We start from the raw sequence: 18009 nt of genomic DNA on the forward strand, positions 1-18009 counted from the left end.
AAGACCGACTGGACAACCCTCCCATCCACTTTCTGAATAATCCTCTCCAAGAAGTTCTGTCACTCAAGCTTTTGGGTCTCACTATCTGCCATGATCTTTCCTGGGAAAACCACATTTCAAATCTGGCCTCCGAAGACAGTTTGGGCATCCTCCGTCGTGCGATGTCATTCCTTGGCACACCTGAGCTCCTCACCACATACAAGGCTTTCATCCGCAGCTCAATCGAATACTGCTCTCCCCTCTGGGCTGGTGCTCCTGCCTCACACCTAGCTCGTCTTCACGCTGTTGAAACCAAAGCGTTCAGAATCATTGGAATCTCCCGCGATGAAGCTTACTCCAAGGGCCTTTCACTCACTCCCCGCAGGCAGGTTGGTGGTCTTTCCGTCTTCTACCGACTCCTCTCTGGCCTTGCCCCCCCAGCTCTCTCTGGGCTCTATCCCCCAAATATTCCTACAAGTCCCACAAGATCTGCCTGCAACCCTCTTATGGTTAAACTGCCAAAATCAAGACTCTGTGCTCACCTTCACTCCTTCATTCCTCTTTTCTCCCACCTCTGGAACAAACTCCCCCCACTCCTTTCAATCCCACTCCACCCTCCAGGTCTTTAAAACAGCTGTTCCCCACCATCTCTTATCTTCCCCCATCCAAAACCTTGATCTTTTCTACCCCCGCTAATTTCACCCCAAATCCTACACTTTTTTGAAATACCAACTTCTGTCCTGGAAGTTCTTGGTCTCCTTGTGTTTTACACCTCCCCCCCCCCTTCCCACGCCTCCTCCCCCCAGGCCCTCTGCCTCCCGCGCTTCTCCCTGCTCTCAGGTGTTGTGCTTGTGTGCTTCCCCTCCTCTCCCCATCTTGTCTTCCGCTCCCTCTTTTTGTATGTTTTGTTTGTCTGGTTGATTTGTTTGTGAAATAAATGTTAGCTCTTTCACGAGCCTCGATTCAGTATAAAACCACCTTTAGAGGCAATTTTCCCCCGCAAAGCGGGGGTTGGCCTTTTTCGGGCACCGTGGTTGTTGTTGTTTTTTGGTCCCCTTTTTGAATCAATGTTTTACGGCCGGATGCCCTTCCTGTATACAAAAGAAAATTCAGTATACAAAAAGAAAAAGAAAAAAAAGACCATGCATTATATTATAACATGTTATATGAGGTCATTGGAAGGATCAGACCATGCATGACATTATAACATGTCAGATCATAACATGCATGATATTATATGTTAGATCACAACATGCATGATATTATAACTTGTTATATCAGGTCATTCAAAGGATCAGACCATGCATGATATTTATTATAACATGTTAGATGAGGGTCATTGAAAGGATCAGACCATGCATGACATTATGACATGTTAGATCAGAACATGCATGATATTATATGTTAGATCACAACATGCATCATATTATAACATGTTAGATCAGGTCATTGAAAGGATCAGACCATGCATGACATTATAACATGTTAGATCAGAACATGCATGATATTATATGTTAGATCACAACATGCATCATATTATAACATGTTCGATCAGGTCATTGAAAGGATCAAAACATGCATGCTATTACAACATGTTAGATCAGGTCATTGAAAATATATCTTAAATACGAGTATTATGCCATTATCATAAGTGTTATTACCCTCGCCAGAGGAGAGGGTATTGCATTTGAGTCCCTTTGTTACTTGGCAATTTTTATTTTTATTTTTTGCAAGTATGTTGATCACTCTGGTTTGTGTGTTTGTCTGCCCGCTCACTTATACTTGCCTACAGGACACAATTTGAAACGGATCTTCACTAAACTTCACCAAATGGTAGAGTTCGTGGTCCGACAAAATCCTATATATTATTGCGGTCAAAAGGTCAACATAGGCCAAAGGTCAAACACACTTTTAAAAAATTTCTAAAATCTTCAATTTTCATCCGATTGACTTGAAATGTCAATAGTATTTTCATATCAGCGAACTGAATTCAACCATAAACTATTTTTGAGATCAGCATTTGACAAAAAGGTCAACGTATTCTGGTGTTTGCTCCCCCTCCATCCCTTCCCTCACCTCAAACGGCCACATGGCTGACTCCGCACGTGAAAAAGCTGAATGCCTCAACTCTGTGTTTGCCTCTAAATCTTGTGTCCAAAACCCATCCCTCTCTGTACCCACCGTACCCAGTCGTACCCAGCTGCTCCTGGACTCTGTGTCCTTTCCTCCTGACAAGGTGGAAAAGTTTCTGTCAACCCTCAACTCTGATTCTGCAACTGCACCTGACGGCATCAGCCCACGGGTCCTAAAATCCTGTTCTTCCGCTCTTTCACTCCCTCTCTCTGTTCTCTTCACCCTCTCTTTTGCTCAAGGTCATCTGCCATCTGCTTGGAAATCTGCCAACATCACCGCTTTGCACAAAAAAGGTGCAAAAACAGATCCCAGGAACTACAGACCAATCAGCCTTCTCCCAATTGTCAGCAAAGTCATGGAATCCATCAATGCTTCAGATATGAAATCTTTCCTCTTCTCCAATGGCTTGATCTCTGATCATCAATTTGGTTTCAGACCTGGTCACTCTACTCTGGACATGCTGCTTCTGCTTTCTCAACAATGGATGGAGGTCCTCAATGCCAAACAGGAAATTAGAGCTGTCTCCCTTGACATATCACGTGCCTTCGATACGGTCTGGCACCCCGCTCTGCTCACCAAACTCTCCTCTTTTGGTATCCATGGAAATCTCCACGCATGGCTGGCTGACTTCCTCTCTAGTAGTAATCAACGTGTGGCCCTGAATGGGTTTCTCTCATCTCCTCTTCCTGTTCAGGCTGGAGTTCCCCAAGGCAGTGTTCTGGGCCCTGTGCTTTTTCTGGTCTTCATCAATGATCTCTCTGACTCTTGAAAATCCTCTCTATCTCTTTGCTGATGACTCCACTCTTTGTCGCTCCATTCTTCATCCCTCAGATCAGCAGTCTGCAGCCTCCTCACTCTCTGCAGACCTGGACAAAATCACAGACTGGGCAAACAAGTGGAAAATGTCTTTCAATCCTGACAAATCTCACACTCTTACGATGTCTCTCCGAAAAGACCGACTGGACAACCCTCCCATCCACTTTCTGAATAATCCTCTCCAAGAAGTTCTGTCACTCAAGCTTTTGGGTCTCACTATCTGCCATGATCTTTCCTGGGAAAACCACATTTCAGATCTGGCCTCCAACGCCAGTCGCCGACTGGGCATCCTCTGTCGTGCGAAGTCCTTCCTTGGCACACCTGAGCTCCTCACCACATACAAGGCTTTCATCCGCAGCTCAATGGAATACTGCTCTCCCCTCTGGGCTGGTGCTCCTGCCTCACACCTAGCTCGTCTTCACGCTGTTGAAACCAAAGCGTTCAGAATCATTGCAATCTCCCGCGATGAAGCTAACTCCAAGGGCCTCTCACTCACTCACCGCAGGCAGGTTGGTGGTCTTTCCGTCTTCTACCGACTCCTCTCTGGCCTTGCCCCCCCCCCCCCCAGCTCTCTCTGGGCTTTGTCCCGCAAATATTCCTCCAGGTCGCATAAGATCTGCCTGCAACCCTCTTATGGTTAAACTGCCAAAATTAAGACTCTCTGCTCACCTTCACTCCTTCATTCCTCTTTTCTCCCGCCTCTGGAACAAACTCCCACACTCTCTTCAATCCCACTCCACCCTCCACGTCTTTAAAACAGCTGTTCACCACCATCTCTTATCTTCCCCCATCCAAATCTTTGATCTTTTCTACCCCCGCTAATTTCACCCCAATTCCACTTTTTTGAAATACCAACTTCTGTCCTGGAGGTCCTTGGTGTGCTTGTGTTTTATACTTCTCCCACACCCCCCCTCCCCCTTCCCACGCCTCCTCCCCCCAAGCCCTCTCCCTCCCACAAATCTCCCTGCTCTCAAATGTTGTGTGCTCTCAAGTGTTTGTGTGCTTCCCCTTCTCTCCCCATCTCATCTTCCGCTCCCTCTTTTTATATATTTTGTTTGTCTGGTTGATTTGTTTGTGAAGTAAATGTCAGCTCTTTCACGATCCTCGATTCAGTACAAAAAAAAACAAACAAAAAAACACGTAGACCAAAGGTCAACAACAATTTCAAATTTCTAAAATCCTCAATTTTCATCTGATTGACTTGAAAATCGAATGGGATTTACATATCAGTTAAATGAATTCAACCACCAACTACTTTTGAGGTCAATATAAGTCACAAGGTCAACATAGGCCAAAGGTCAACAACTACCGTATATACCGGTGTATAAGAAACTTTTTATCGGAAAAAAGTCAAAAGTTGGGGGTGCGTACTATACACGGGGATAGAAAAAAAGCTCAGCTTCAAAACAAGTCAATTTTCCAATACATTTACGAAAAAAAGTATTTTAGGAAAAGCGATCTCGGTTGCACGTTTTCCCCGTTGCGTCATGCACAATTGCGCCGACATGCAGGGCCGCCATTGCTGCTCGTTCGCCCCGATGGCAAGCCGGTTTTGTACCATTAGGTGCTTTCTTTGGATTTGCCGCTCAAAGCAAGCTGCTCAAAGCTTCTGCCACTCAAGCTGCTGCCGCTCAAAGCTTCCGGAATGTGAATAGAACGGCTTTTCCCGCTCTGAAAAGCCACATCGGTCTTTTATTTTGAAGGTCTTTTATTTTAAGACTGCAATTGCGTAGCAATCCGAAATTATAGGGCAGATTACCGTAAACGTCAGCTCGGACTGAAACGTCTTCATACGTTCTATCCGGTTCCAGAGAAGACAAGATCAAGATGTCAAGGCGGTCGTACACTTCAGCGTTCAAACTCTCCATCTGCCAGTATGCAGAAGAGTTTGGGAAACGAGAAGCTGGGAGGCAGCACGGCGTGAATGAGTCTGTCATCTGGAGCTGGCGAATAACAAAGGCTTCCATAGAGGATATACCGAGGAAGAAGAAGGCGAACAGGCGAAAATCGGCGAAGTGGCCTCAGCTAGAGGAGCGCGTCATCGCCTGGGTTCGGGAGAAGAGGGCACAGGGTCACGCCATCTCTACACTTGCTCTCAGGCTGAAGGCAAGGAGCTTTGCTTTGGACGGAGACATCGAAAACTTCATGGCCAGCACATCGTGGGCCTACAGATTTATGGAACGCAATAATCTGTCGGTACGACGCTGCATGCACATCGCACAGCATCTTCCCGACAATACATGCTTCCAGGCGTTCATAATCAAGCTTCGCCGGGAGCACAACTGCCCGCTCAGCAGGATCGGAAACGCCGACCAGACCCCTCCAACCTTCGACATTCCAAAAGGGACCAGCATCGGAGTGAAGGGGGAGCGGAACGTCACAGTCAAGACCACCGGCCACGAAAAAGACCGTTTCACCATTATGCTCGCTTGCACCGCTGACGGGAGCAAGCTTCCACCATATGTCGTCTTCAAGCAGAAAACTCTTCCCAAGAGGAAATTACCAGCGGGTGTCATTATTCAAGCTCAACAGAAGGGTTGCATGGATCTGGCCCTGGTCCAGGACAGGCTACGAGTGGTGTGGGGTAGGCAGGATGGCGGACTTTCTCCACGACGGAGTATGCTGGTCCTGGATGCGTTTTGCTGTCACAAGACAGAAAAAAACAAAAAGCTACTCTGGAGTTCCAACACGGACCTCGTCATCATCCTGCGCGGGATGACTTCCCGACTTCAACCCCTCGATGTGGCCATCAATAAGCCCTTCAAAGAAGGTATGCGGCGATGCTGGGCGAATTGGATGTTGGAGGGGGACAAGAGTTACACAAAGAGCGGGCGAATGAGGAAGGTGGACCTCCCGACGATCTGTGGCTGGATTGTAAAGGTGTGGGAGGAGATGCCACCAGTGATAATAAAGCAGGCCTTTCTCAAGTGCTGTATTTCTAACAGCATGGACGGTACTGAAGATGATATAATCTGGCAGGAGGGAGCTTCCAGTGGCGGCGATAGCCTCAACGAGAGCGATGGTGACCTGTACTGCCCAGACGAGGACTTGCATGCCGTCTTCGAAAAGGAGAGCGACGATGAGGATTTCCTTGGCTTTAGCTGAGAAGCCCATCACACACCCAAACGGCCCTTTGCAGGGCCACAACTCCACAATAAAGAATGTTTGAATAATCTCTCTACTCTCTCCTTTCTTCGATGAAGCAAAGAAGCTCCCGCGATTGCATGCACATCTAGACACTGACGCGTGTGTAACAGAATACTGACTACATATGATCCACCACGATCCACCAATTTTCATCCGATTGACTTGAAATCTGAAGAGGATTTGCATATCAGCTGACTGCAACCAACCACCAACTATTTTTGAGGTCAACATAGGCCAAAAGGTCAACACAGGCCAAATTTCTAAAATTGTCAATTTTTATCTGATTAACTTAAACTTTGAAGACGATTTGCATATCAGGTCACTGAATTCTCCCACAAATTATTTTTGAGGTCAAAGGATGCTCTACTGAGTGCCATTCTACTTTGTTCTGTTTGGCCAAGTGTCGCTCTGTGAGTGATTTTTTCATGCTTGGCAAAAAAATATATATATATTTCAAGTATGTTGATCACTCCCCGTTTGTGTGTGTGTTTGTCTGTCTGCTGTCTGTCCGCAATAACAATGCTAAATGCAATGCTGGAGCCTACAGAGTCTTACACTTGCGCCAAAATCTCTTATGGATGTTGGTTACCACAAAACACTTTGCTCGGAGCTATTCTGGAGTGCGGCTTGGAAACGTGAGAAAGACGGCATGACTTTCTCCAGTGATAAAGATGATACTCTGGAATAGATGTACTAGCTAATTGTTGGTCGCATCATCAAAAGATATGAAATTAGTTAATTAACTTTCCAAAGGAGTGTTTAAATTTACCCAATCACCTAGGTTTCATTCATGCACTCCCTTTGAGCTCCCATAGTATGCATGCAAAGTTACAGGCCGCGAGGTTTCATGGTTTTGGATTTCATGGAGGAGATACGCTGACACACAGTCTCTTTATTATGATAGATTTTTCTTATATTTTAATTTGACTATTCATCTATCTATAATTCCAGTAATCTCTGTGTGTGTGTGTGTGTGTGTGTATGTGTGTGTGTGTGTGTGTGTGTGTGTGTGTGTGTGTGTGTGTGTGTGTGTGTGTGTGTGTGTGTCTGTGTGTTTGTCTGTGACCGCTGTTTCTCGACAACTACCGGTCCGATATACTTGAAACTTGCCAGGTATATTGCTGGGGACCCGAGGATGTGCCTTTTCAAGGTTTGAAATTAATCGGACAAGTAGTTACCGAGCTATGTCCAAAAAACGATTCGACCAATCAGAGAGCAGCGAGCTATCACGTGTGCCGAACGTGGCGAACAGACTCTGCCTCGGACGGCACATTTGAGAGCGTATTCATTTATTTCACGTTGGCAAACTATGTTGGCGCTATGTTGGCGTTAAACTATGTTTTAAAACTAATTAAAACTACTTTGCGATTCATCGTAACTGCGATATGCGACCTTCCGGACAGTCAAATGAGGACGTCACTTCTGGACTTACGGATAGTCATAGTGACGACGTACTGATGCTGAACGTGGCGAGCAGACGCTGTAAGGTACGATCGATTGTAGTACACGTTTATAATAACTCTGCCGATACAGGCCCGATTAACTGCAGCGCCATCCGAGCTGCGGCGTCGGGACGATACATTCATTGTACGGTCACATCACGCACTTACGGGCACGCCCATGGGCCCATGGGCACGCCCATGCATGCATGGGCGAAGACATTTTTTTTTTTTTTTTTGGCAAGGAACGGGCACCCACGGGCACGGGCACGTCCTAGTATTGATAATTACTAGGGCATGCCCGTACTATATATATATCTAAAATTATATCCCCCCCCTCTATTTACATGAAATGGTTTGGTCCATTCGCAAAGCCAAAGCGAACGGCTTGCGAGTACGGTGACAATCCCCCCCCTCTATTTACATGAAATGGTTTGGTCCATTCGCAAAGCCAAAGCGAACGGCAGTTACGAATCGCAGTTACGATGAATCGCAAATTAGTTTTAATTAGTTTTAAAACATAGTTTAACGCCAACATAGCGCCAACATAGTTTGCCAACGTGAAATAAATGAATACGCTCTCAAATGTGCCGTCCGAGGCAGAGTCTGTTCGCCACGTTCGGCACACGTGATAGCTCGCTGCTCTCTGATTGGTTGAATCGTTTTTTGGACATAGCTCGGTAACTACTTGTCCGATTAATATGAAACCTTGAAAAGGCACATCCTCGGGTCCCCAGCAATATACCTGGCAAGTTTCAAGTATATCGGACCCGTGGTTGTCGAGAAACAGCGGTCACAGACAAACACACACACACACATACATACAGAGATTAGTGGAATTATAGATAGATAAGATGCAATTTAGAAACATTTGCTTAATACACCAATTTGGATGGACATTCAAGATTTTTCATGCATGTTAATTTTATGGAAAGAACAATATCTATATATATAAAACTGTGTGTGTGTGTGTGTGTGTGTGTGTGTGTGTGTGTGTGTGTGTGTGTGTGTGTGTGTGTGTAATGTTACCGATAAGACTCCTAAACGGAGAGGCTCACATGCTTGATATTTGGCATAGACATGGCCATTGAGCCTGGGACGAACATGGCCGAGACCATATTTGACGAGATCCATATTTTTATTCATATTTACCTCAGCGCATTTCAGCGAAGTACCCGCTAATCTCAGCCGGTGCCAGAGCAGCTCGCTGATTCGCTCAGAGCGATCACGTGATGTTCCATCCCCGCCGCCAGACTGATTCGCTCAGAGCGATCACGTGATGTTCCATCCCCGCCGCCAGACCACTGCCATTTTCAGATATACTGAAAATATATCGAATGACCATTGCCATTCACACCACATAGGTGGAGATGCAGTTACCGGGCGCCATCTTGGTTGGCACTCGATGCTGGGCGATGGTGATTTCCGTCACACGTTTGCACGTAATTCAGAGCGAAAAGCGATTGCGTTTTTTCACCTTTTATGCGATCGTGTTTTGTGTCGATTTTGTGCGATATGAATTAAATGTCTTTGAAACAGCTGTGAAACATCTTTCCACAACCCTTCCGTAACCGATTGGAGCAGTTTATCGCCGCACAAAATGGCATTTTAACAGTTGTCTGGCTTTTAAAATCTGGGACACGTTCAAAACAAATGAGATCCGCTAAAGCGAGTTGGTCGAGTCGTGCTAACCAAGATGGCGACACGGCGGCTTCAGTTTTCACTGAGTATGAGCGTTCTATATATTTTCAATTCAGTGCCCACGACTCGCTCACGTACTTGATTTGTGGCATAGACATGACCACTGGGCCTTCACGGTGTAATTTGTGCGAGGCTTTTGTCCGAGTGAGCTTGAGTCGAGAGGGCGAATGTCCAGGTTGGGAATGTACGGGTCTCCCTTCCCCCGCCCGGCAACGCCGGTACTGGAGGGCGTCACAGGATCGGTGAGTCTCCAAAATCCGCTTCGTGCTGTTGCGAAGATGCAGGACGATGTCGCGATTGTTGTGCTGCTCTCCGACCATGAGAACTGCAACGTCATTGTTGACTGGCCCTCCCCTTCCCCTCCTCTCCCTCCTCCCCTCCCTCCTCCCCCTCCCATCCCTCACCCTCCCCATCCCCCCCTCTTCTCCCCTCTCCCCCTCTTCTCCCCTCTCCCCCTCTTCGCCCCTCCCCCTCTTCTCCCCTCTCCCCCTCCCCCTCTTCTCCACTCTCCCCCTCCCCCTCTTCTCCCCTCCCCCCCTCTTCTCCCCTCCCCCCCGTTCCCCTCCCCCCCGTTCCCCTCCCCTCCCCTCCCCCGCCCGGCAATGCCGGGTACTTCTGCTAGTAAGAATATATATTTTAAATGACATCTGTTATATTGGTACATTATCCGGGTTTTTTATTTATTTTATTTTTTTTTATCCCGGTGTGTACCCCGGTTCAGAATAGGCACACCATATCCCTGCGTGTCGTAAGAGGCGACTAAAAGGGTTGGTGTCAGGAAGGGCATCCGGCCAAAAAAACATTGCCTCAAAAAGAGAACCGTGACAATTACAACTACATGTGGGCAGGGTACAGCCCGAAGTACCCCGTGGGGGACCCCACTCTCTCTCGTCAAAACTCAAGGTGGGGAACCGGATCGAAGCAAGGGTGTAAATCACTCCATTTATGATGACGAAACGTCTGATGCCCGAAGTGGAGATCGGTTTCTGAGGTTTGGGACATGGAATGTCGGGACAATGACAGGGAGATCAGGAGAAGTGGTGGAAGTATTGGTCAGAAGAAGAGTGGACATATGTTGTGTGCAAGAGACGAGATGGAAGGGAAGTGGTGTGAGAATGGTGAAGGGTAGGCAGGGACAGAAATACAAGTTTGTGTGGCAAGGGTGCCCGGAGGGCGTGCATGGCGTTGGTGTCCTGTTTTCTGAGGAGTTTGTAGACAGTGTGGTGAGTGTGACGAGAGTGAGTGATAGGTTGATGATGGTGAAAATGATGATTGGAAAGCTCTTGGTGAACGTCATCTCGGGATATGCTCCGCAGGTTGGTCGGAGCGATGAAGAGAAGGACAAGTTCTGGTGTGCAATAGAGAAGCTGATGGAAAACGTGAAAGATGAGGAAGTTGTTGTGGTAGGAGGAGGCCTAAATGGACATGTGGGAAGGAGTATGGACAGTTGTGAGGGAGGTCATGGGGGTTACGGATATGGTGTGAGAAATGGAGAAGGTGAAAGGATTTTGGAGTTTGCTCGCTGATTGCTGATTGCTGACGTTGCTGATGGAGCTGATTTGTTGATTTGTAATACTCAGTTCCAGAAAGAGGATAATAAGCTTGTGACATACACGTCAGCTGGTGGGTCGACGACAACCGTTGACGACATCATGGTGCGTAGGCGAGATAGGGGGCACCTCCGGGACACAAAGGTGATCCCGGGGGAGGAGGCTGTTTCACAGCACCACTTGCTTGTCTGCGACATAAGGGTGAAAGGTGCGAGGAGAGCTCGGCGGGTGAAGTACCAACCGAGAATGAAGGTTTCCTGTCAATCGGTTCAACGGTTGCAGAGAAAATCAAATTTATTCTGTCCGGACAAACAAACAAACAATAAATATATCATGCATCGCATCTTGGTTGAAAGAGGTGACAGTGAGGGAGGCATTAAAAGAGAGGCTGAGTATGGCAGAGGTTGATGTTGTTGAGCTTGAAAGTGGTTGGATGTCAATGAAAGATAGTCTGTTGGGAGCCGTTGGTGAGGTATGTGGATGGACAAAAGGACCACCGAGGCACTCGAAAACATGGTGGTGGGATGATGAAGTTGGAAAGAGGATTGACGAGAAGAGGAAGAGGTTCAAGGAGTGGCAGAAGGCGAAGGGTATGGGGGCAGAAACAGCAGAGCATGGAAGTTATAAGGCAGCCAAGAAGGCTGCAAAGAAAGAGGTAGCAAAGGCGCAGGATGCATGCAGCAAAATGTTCGGAGAACGCTTGGATTCGGAAGAGGGTCAGAGAGCGGTATTCGGGATTGCAAAGCATATAGCGAAAGAGAGGTGTGATGTGATGGCGGTAAGTTGCTTGAAGGATGAAGTGGGACAAATCCTTGTGGACCCAGATGGAATTAAAGGAAGATGGAAGAGATATATGGAAATGCTGTTGAATGCAGAGAATGAATGGGATGGCAACAAACAGAGTAACCCAGTTTTAGGACCGGCAGAGAAGATAACTGAGAAGGAAGTTCAGGAAGCGATAAAAGCAATGAAGAGTAGAAAAGCGGGAGGGCCGACGGGAGTTGTGGGACATATGTTGAAGGCAGCAGAAAGGTGGGGGTGTGAAGAGAATGACAAATGAAAATGAATGAATGAATGATCGTTTTAAGGCCATTTTCCCCGCCAGAGAGGGGGTTAGCCTTGCGGGCCCCATGACAATCATGGTTCGCTGTTTGAGGCATTGTTTTTATTGATATGGCCGGATGCCCTTCCTGACGCCAACCCTTGGTCACGCTCTTACAATGCGCAGGGATACGGTGAACCTATTCTAAATCGGGGTACACACCGTGATCATTCATCCCAGCAAGCTGGTACTCAATTTGCCAACCTCAGAAGGATGACAGGCTGAGTCAACCCCCCTGGTGTTAATTCAGCGATCAACTGGGATTCAAACCCAGGATCCTAGGATCCCAAGCCGGCACCCTAACCGCTAAGCCAAGACCAGGGATTGTGAAGAGAATGACAGAGATCTGTAATCTGGTGGTGAAAGAAGGCCGCATTCCAGTGGATTGGGAACTGAGTACCCTCGTCCCTCGAAACAAGGGGAAAGGTGACCCTCTGGACTGTGGCTCGTATCGAGCGATAAAGTTATTGGAGCATGGAATGAAGGTATTGGAAAGGGTGTTGGAGAGGAAGATAAGGAAGAAAGTGAAGATTGACGAAATGCAGTTTGGATTTATGCCAGGAAGAGGAACGACAGACGCGCTTTTTATTGTAAGGCAGTTGCAGGAGAAGCACATGGAGAAGAGGAAGAAGTTGTTTCTTGGGTTTGTTGATCTGGAGAAAGCATTCGATAGGGTTCCACGCGAAGTAGTGACATGGGCATTGATGAAGTTAGGAGTGGAGGAATGGTTGATCAGAGTCGTGATGGCAATGTACAAAAGAGCGCGCACAGCTGTAAGGACGAAGGACGGGAACAGTGGGGAGTTTGAGGTGAAGGTGGGAGTGCATCAGGGGTCGTTACTAAGTCCACTACTATTTGTAGCTGTGATGGAGGTGCTGGCTCAGAACGTAAAGGAGGGTTTACCGTGGGAGTTGTTGTCTGCAGATGATCTGGTGTTGATTGCGAAAAGTATGGATGGACTGAAGGAAAAGATGAACAAGTGGAAGGAATGTATGGAGACAAAAGGTCTGAAGGTGAATATCGGAAAGACGAAGGTGATGGCAAGTGGTAAAGCATGTGGTGAGGTGGAAACAACTGGGAAGTGGCCGTGTGCTGTGTGCAGGAAGGGTGTCGGAGTGAACTCCATTCAATGTGCAATGTGCGCTGAGTGGGTTCATCAAAAATGCAGTGGTCTGAGAGGGTCATTAACCAGTGTGGCAGCTACATTCAAATGTAAGGTGTGCAGAGAGGGAGCTTCAGATGGAGGAAATGTTGAGTTGGATCTTGGAGACGGCATGAAGCTGGAAGGTGTGAAAACATTTTGCCACCTCGGAGACATGCTGAATGGAGAAGGTGGATCAGACTCGGCAACGGTTGCAAGAGTGAGATGTGCATGGAAGAAGTTTCGGGAACTGATTGGCGTGCTGATGAGGAGGGGAGTGTCGTTGAAGCTGAAGGGAAAGGTGTATGCTGCATGTGTGAGAAGTGTTATGATTTATGGGAGCAAGACATGGGTAATGAACGTTGAGCAGCAACGAAGGCTGGAAAGGGTGGAAATGCGAATGGTTCGATGGATGTGCGGAGTATCGTTGAGAGAGAGGAAGACAAATGATGAATTGCGAAAGATGATGGGAATATTGCCTGTGATTGATGCGGTGAAGAGGAACAGGCTGAGATGGTTTGGTCATGTGTTGAGGAAGGATGAAAGTGACTGGTTGAGAAGAGTGATGGAAATTGATGTAGAAGGACGTAGAGGACGGGGAAGACCGAGAAAGACTTGGCGAAAGATTGTGGAAGAAGAAATGCGGGCAAGGGGGTTAACAAGGAGAGATGCAGAAAATAGGGCAAAATGGAGAAGATTGTCATGGGGACCGCAAGGCTAACCCCCGCTCTAGCAGGGAAAATGGCCTTAAATGCATATTGTGTTGTTTGTTGTGCATTGGTACATGCACGCTTGTTATATGCTCAATGGGGAACATGTGCTTGCGGATGCAGAAGGAATAAAATGATTCTTGTGTAAAATTCATTTGATTCTCATTCACCATATTTATTACCTTCGCAAAAGCGGAAGGTTATGTTTTGATCGCTGTGTATTTATTTGTATGTCTGTGTGTGTGTGTGTGTATGTTAATCGCATAACTCAAAAAGTATTCAACCGAATTGCATGAAATTTGGTGGGATGATTGGTTATTATACGGGACACATTTGATTAGATTTTGGGAGCAATCGGGTCAAAGGTCAAGGTCAAGGTCACGAAAAGGTCAAAATCGTATTTTTGTTGTTCTGTTCCCTACACTCCCATGCCAAGTACAGAACAGTAGCTGCGGCGAAGGTATGCGCTCTACCGAGTGCCCGTTCTAGTTTTGAATGTGTTAATTTGTGCAGTTAACGTTTGGAAACTTTCTGAGAATGGAGAAAGTGTGAAAATCTAAAAGGAAAATATACAAGTGTGAAACTGCAAGGAGCATATTCTGGATGTCATGAAAGAGTAAAAATTGTTGAAGTATTGTTATATCAGTCTCTGATGTCATGCTGCGATAATCATCCTCGTTGTGACCAATTTCGATGAAGATCGCCATTTGGAAACTCAAAGGTTTGCGGTTAAGGACGGGGGGATGCTCCATCAACTTTTATGAAGGATTTAAGGGGAAAGTTAAGGAAATCCTTAACTTTTTCCTCGACGATGATTTATGCAACAGGGCCGTTGGCCTCACCACGAGTCATTTTACTGGGTTGCCACATAGCAAGCCTGACCTTCAAAACAAACAGACGAAGTGTCTCAGCTGTTCCAAGTTATTATTTTGAAAATTTGAACTCTTCACAGTCTACAATCCCTTTGTCTTTAGCCAAAAGTGGTATTGCTCTCTTTCACCTCTGGGTTGGTGTGCAAGCAACACGTCGCTCCAGGATCTTGTGGAACCTGAAGCTCAACATTATTGGCAACTCCTGTGATTAGTTGAAACATCAGGTCTGTTGTTCTCACATTGGAGACAGGTCGGTGGCCTCGTTTTTTTTTTTAACCACCCTTGCCCATGACAGCTCCCTCGATTATCTCTCGGCACTGTGACCCAAACCAGCTCCTCCAGGACATATGCATTCTTCCGGTAACACAGACACGGTTAAAATTCCAAAAACCAAGCTTTCCATGCAATTCCATTCTGCTTTTCCTCTTTTTCCAATTTGTAGAACTGCCTTCCAAAGATTGTCCAATCATACTCCTCCTTCAATCACTTCACAGAAGCAGTGCACCGCCATGTCAGGTCACCCCCCAACCAACCCAACCCGATCTGCAGTTTTTTTGCTCCATTAAACCTACCTAACCCAATGTACTTCTTTACCAATTGCTGAGTTTCCTCTTCCACACACTCACACTCATCTTGTCTTGTTCGTTCTTTCTCCTGTGTCCAACTGTGGCCCTTCTATGTTCCCAATTTAAACTTGCATCTCCAGACTCTTCCAAGAGCCGAGATTTTCTACACACAAAAATGAAACTCACTCTGCCCCCCTGCAAGGATTGACATTTGAACCACCCAGTCTAATTTAACCTCCGGGTGGGGTGTAACCACTGGAGATGAGAACCTTAGAAAGTGTATTGAACGACCTCATGACCAAAATGATTTCAAAGGTGAGTTGATGCCTGCAGATTCTCCACAGATCAAAGTCCGTTCTGAGGTCATTAGTGCATAAAACCTTCAATCAAGGTATAATGGAAAATGTATTCCCAATATGGGCTGGTGCAGCTAATTTGGATTTTCCTTCCCTCAAAGTGATCAAATCCAAAGCTCTCCATGTTTTTGACTTATCTCAGCAGAAGGCTCAATCCAAAGGTCCACTTTTTGCCAACCATGGCAGGTCATTCCCACCATGGTTCCATGGGCATAACACCGTCGGCACTATCGCGATGACTCTCTTAACATGGGCACTATCTCGATTATCCATTGGCAGGTCAGTCCCACCAGAGCACCATGGCTCCTCCCGCACTCTCATCTGTTCTCCCAGGTCAAGCGCATTTCATTTCCCCAGAAACCCACTCCTGGTTTCCCTTCCCAATTATTGTAAGCAGAGCCTTCACTACTATTCCTTCGCCCCTCAACTATCTCAATTGTGGAAATGACTCCCTGTATTTGATGTCTCATGCGCATCCATCCTGTGTGTCAGATGTGCTGCCCATTATCACCGCATGATTTCTCCAATACTCGCCTTTTGCTCTCTCTCCTACCCTTGTTGATTTTGCTTTTTCTAGAAACATTTTGTACTACAAATGCTGATGTAACTACATGTGTATTGTAATTTACTTGTGCTTTCTATGTTAATGGAAGCAATTACCCACGGATGTTCTTTCAGAAAAGTGATTTTTTTCAGTTTAAAAGGTCATATGAAATGAAACGCATTAGGTCCAATGTCTTTGCTCAAAAGCCATATAACTCACTTTAAGATGCCTCTGCAGTGTGATAGAAATTGACACGAGCAGTGAACGGGTAGGCCTGTCCTTGCAGATGAGCACGAGATCAAGATGTGTGTCTCCATGGAGAAGCAATCGTTTAGCCATGGCTCCAGCTCGCATGACGTTGAACGACTGCTGTGAACTTAAGCCCTCAGCTCTTTTGCGTTCATTGAAAGGTGAGGGGAGGAGGAAGGAAGAACAAGCAAAAACATGTTTATTGTTGAAAAGTCAGAACATAGTCTTCATTGATTATTACGCAAATAGGTGAAAATTGCAAAGTACAGGCAGTTCATGAAATACAACTTAAGAAACAACCTGAATGGAACTTGGCAGAGAGCATACCTCCGCCAGGCTGAACAGTTTACATTTTGTATCAAACTGAAAGACTAGATCTGGATTCGGATCTTCACCGAAATCAAATAAATTTGTCCTCCTTGCACACTCAACCAGTCCACCAAATTTCGTCCAAATCTGTCCATTTTCAGTGGCGCATGTAACTGGAAAGAGCAATCAGGGATTGCAGACCTTCGCCGGGACTTGTTTTGTGCGGTGCATATAACGTGGAAAATGGAAGGATTTACTAAATGAAAGGTCATCGATCGTAAATGAAAGGTCTAAGTGGTCTAAAGGTCTGAAAAATGCAGAAAGGAGTAGAAGAGGGTGTAAGGGGTCTAAAGAGTCGAAGTATAAGACGGGTTGAAGGGGCTGAAGGGAGCGATAGTGTCGACATCTGTGTCGACACTTCGCCTCCTTGGTGTTACCACACAGTCAAACCTTAAATGGGATGCGCAGGTCGAGCAAGTCATGAAGCGCGCATCCCGCTGCCTCTACATTTTGTGCAAAGTAACGGTGTTTCACACAGAGATCTTATGTTCATCTACACAGTGTATATTCGCCCTTTGATGGAATTCTGTGCACTGGTTTGGAGTAGTGGCCTGACAGCACAGCAGTCTGATGGCATAGAGAGAGTGCAGCGAAGAGCTCTTAGGATGATCGCGTACCCTGATCAACATCATTATGAGGAACTCCTAAGCAGCTTCGGCATTCCTTCCCTGGCTACGAGAAGAATTGATATACTCACCAATTTCGCGAAATCGATCCTGGCTTCCTTGTGACATCGTGATCTGCTTCCAGCCGAACAGCAAAGCCTCTCTCGAACTGGACTCAGAAATTCTCACCACATACACATTTCTCAATCAAGAACTCAGCGACATAAACAACCTAGTGTCCCTGCTCTAGTGAAACTGTTAAACGTCCAGTTGAAACATGATTAATGTATGCCGTTGTGAAACTCACACCAGATGCACATCCCCCAAATGAAAACTTGGAGATGCAAACGTTAGAGTATTTCTACTTTGGTCAAAATGTTAAATTCACAATATAATAATAAGGTGCAATATTATTGTTTTGTCCAAAATGCCTCATTGTCTTCAATCTGCTCTGCATTGTTATATATCTGCTTCAATCTGCTCTTTTTAATGTCTGTAAAATCGTAATCTCATCTCTTAAATATTTTTTATCTGTTTATATCTATATATATATATATATATATATATATATATATATATATATATATATATATATCAGTCACTATGCGACCTTCATATCATCAGTGGAGAACCGCCAGCAAGGTGTCCCATACAGCTGCTGCTGCACCTTGCTGGGAGCGATAAGCACCGCCTGCCACACGGTAACGTTATCTCTGGTATCCACTCATCA

At 46.2% G+C, this 18009-nt stretch overlaps 1 protein-coding gene across 15 annotated transcripts in view; it reads right to left on the reverse strand.

The window, feature by feature from the left end:
• LOC137422867 (interleukin enhancer-binding factor 3) overlaps positions 1-18009 on the reverse strand; it is a 350140-nt gene that overhangs the window by 256519 nt on the left and 75612 nt on the right. For 13 of the 15 annotated variants that reach the window (XR_013622939.1, XM_078775056.1, XM_078775055.1 and 10 more), the window contains exon 6: positions 16276-16447. Coding sequence is in view for 14 of the 15 variants with exons in the window: in XM_078775056.1 (XP_078631182.1) it covers positions 16276-16447 (172 nt within the window). In the remaining variant the exon portion in view is untranslated. Of the gene's footprint in view, positions 1-16275; positions 16448-17371; positions 17509-18009 lie in introns of those variants that run through there. The other 2 variants (XM_068109467.2, XM_078775057.1) reach the window with 2 other exon arrangements.

This window comes from Myxine glutinosa, chromosome 3 (genome assembly GCF_964187855.1).
Source record: "Myxine glutinosa chromosome 3, kmMyxGlut1.1, whole genome shotgun sequence".
NCBI lineage: Eukaryota > Metazoa > Chordata > Myxini > Myxiniformes > Myxinidae > Myxine > Myxine glutinosa.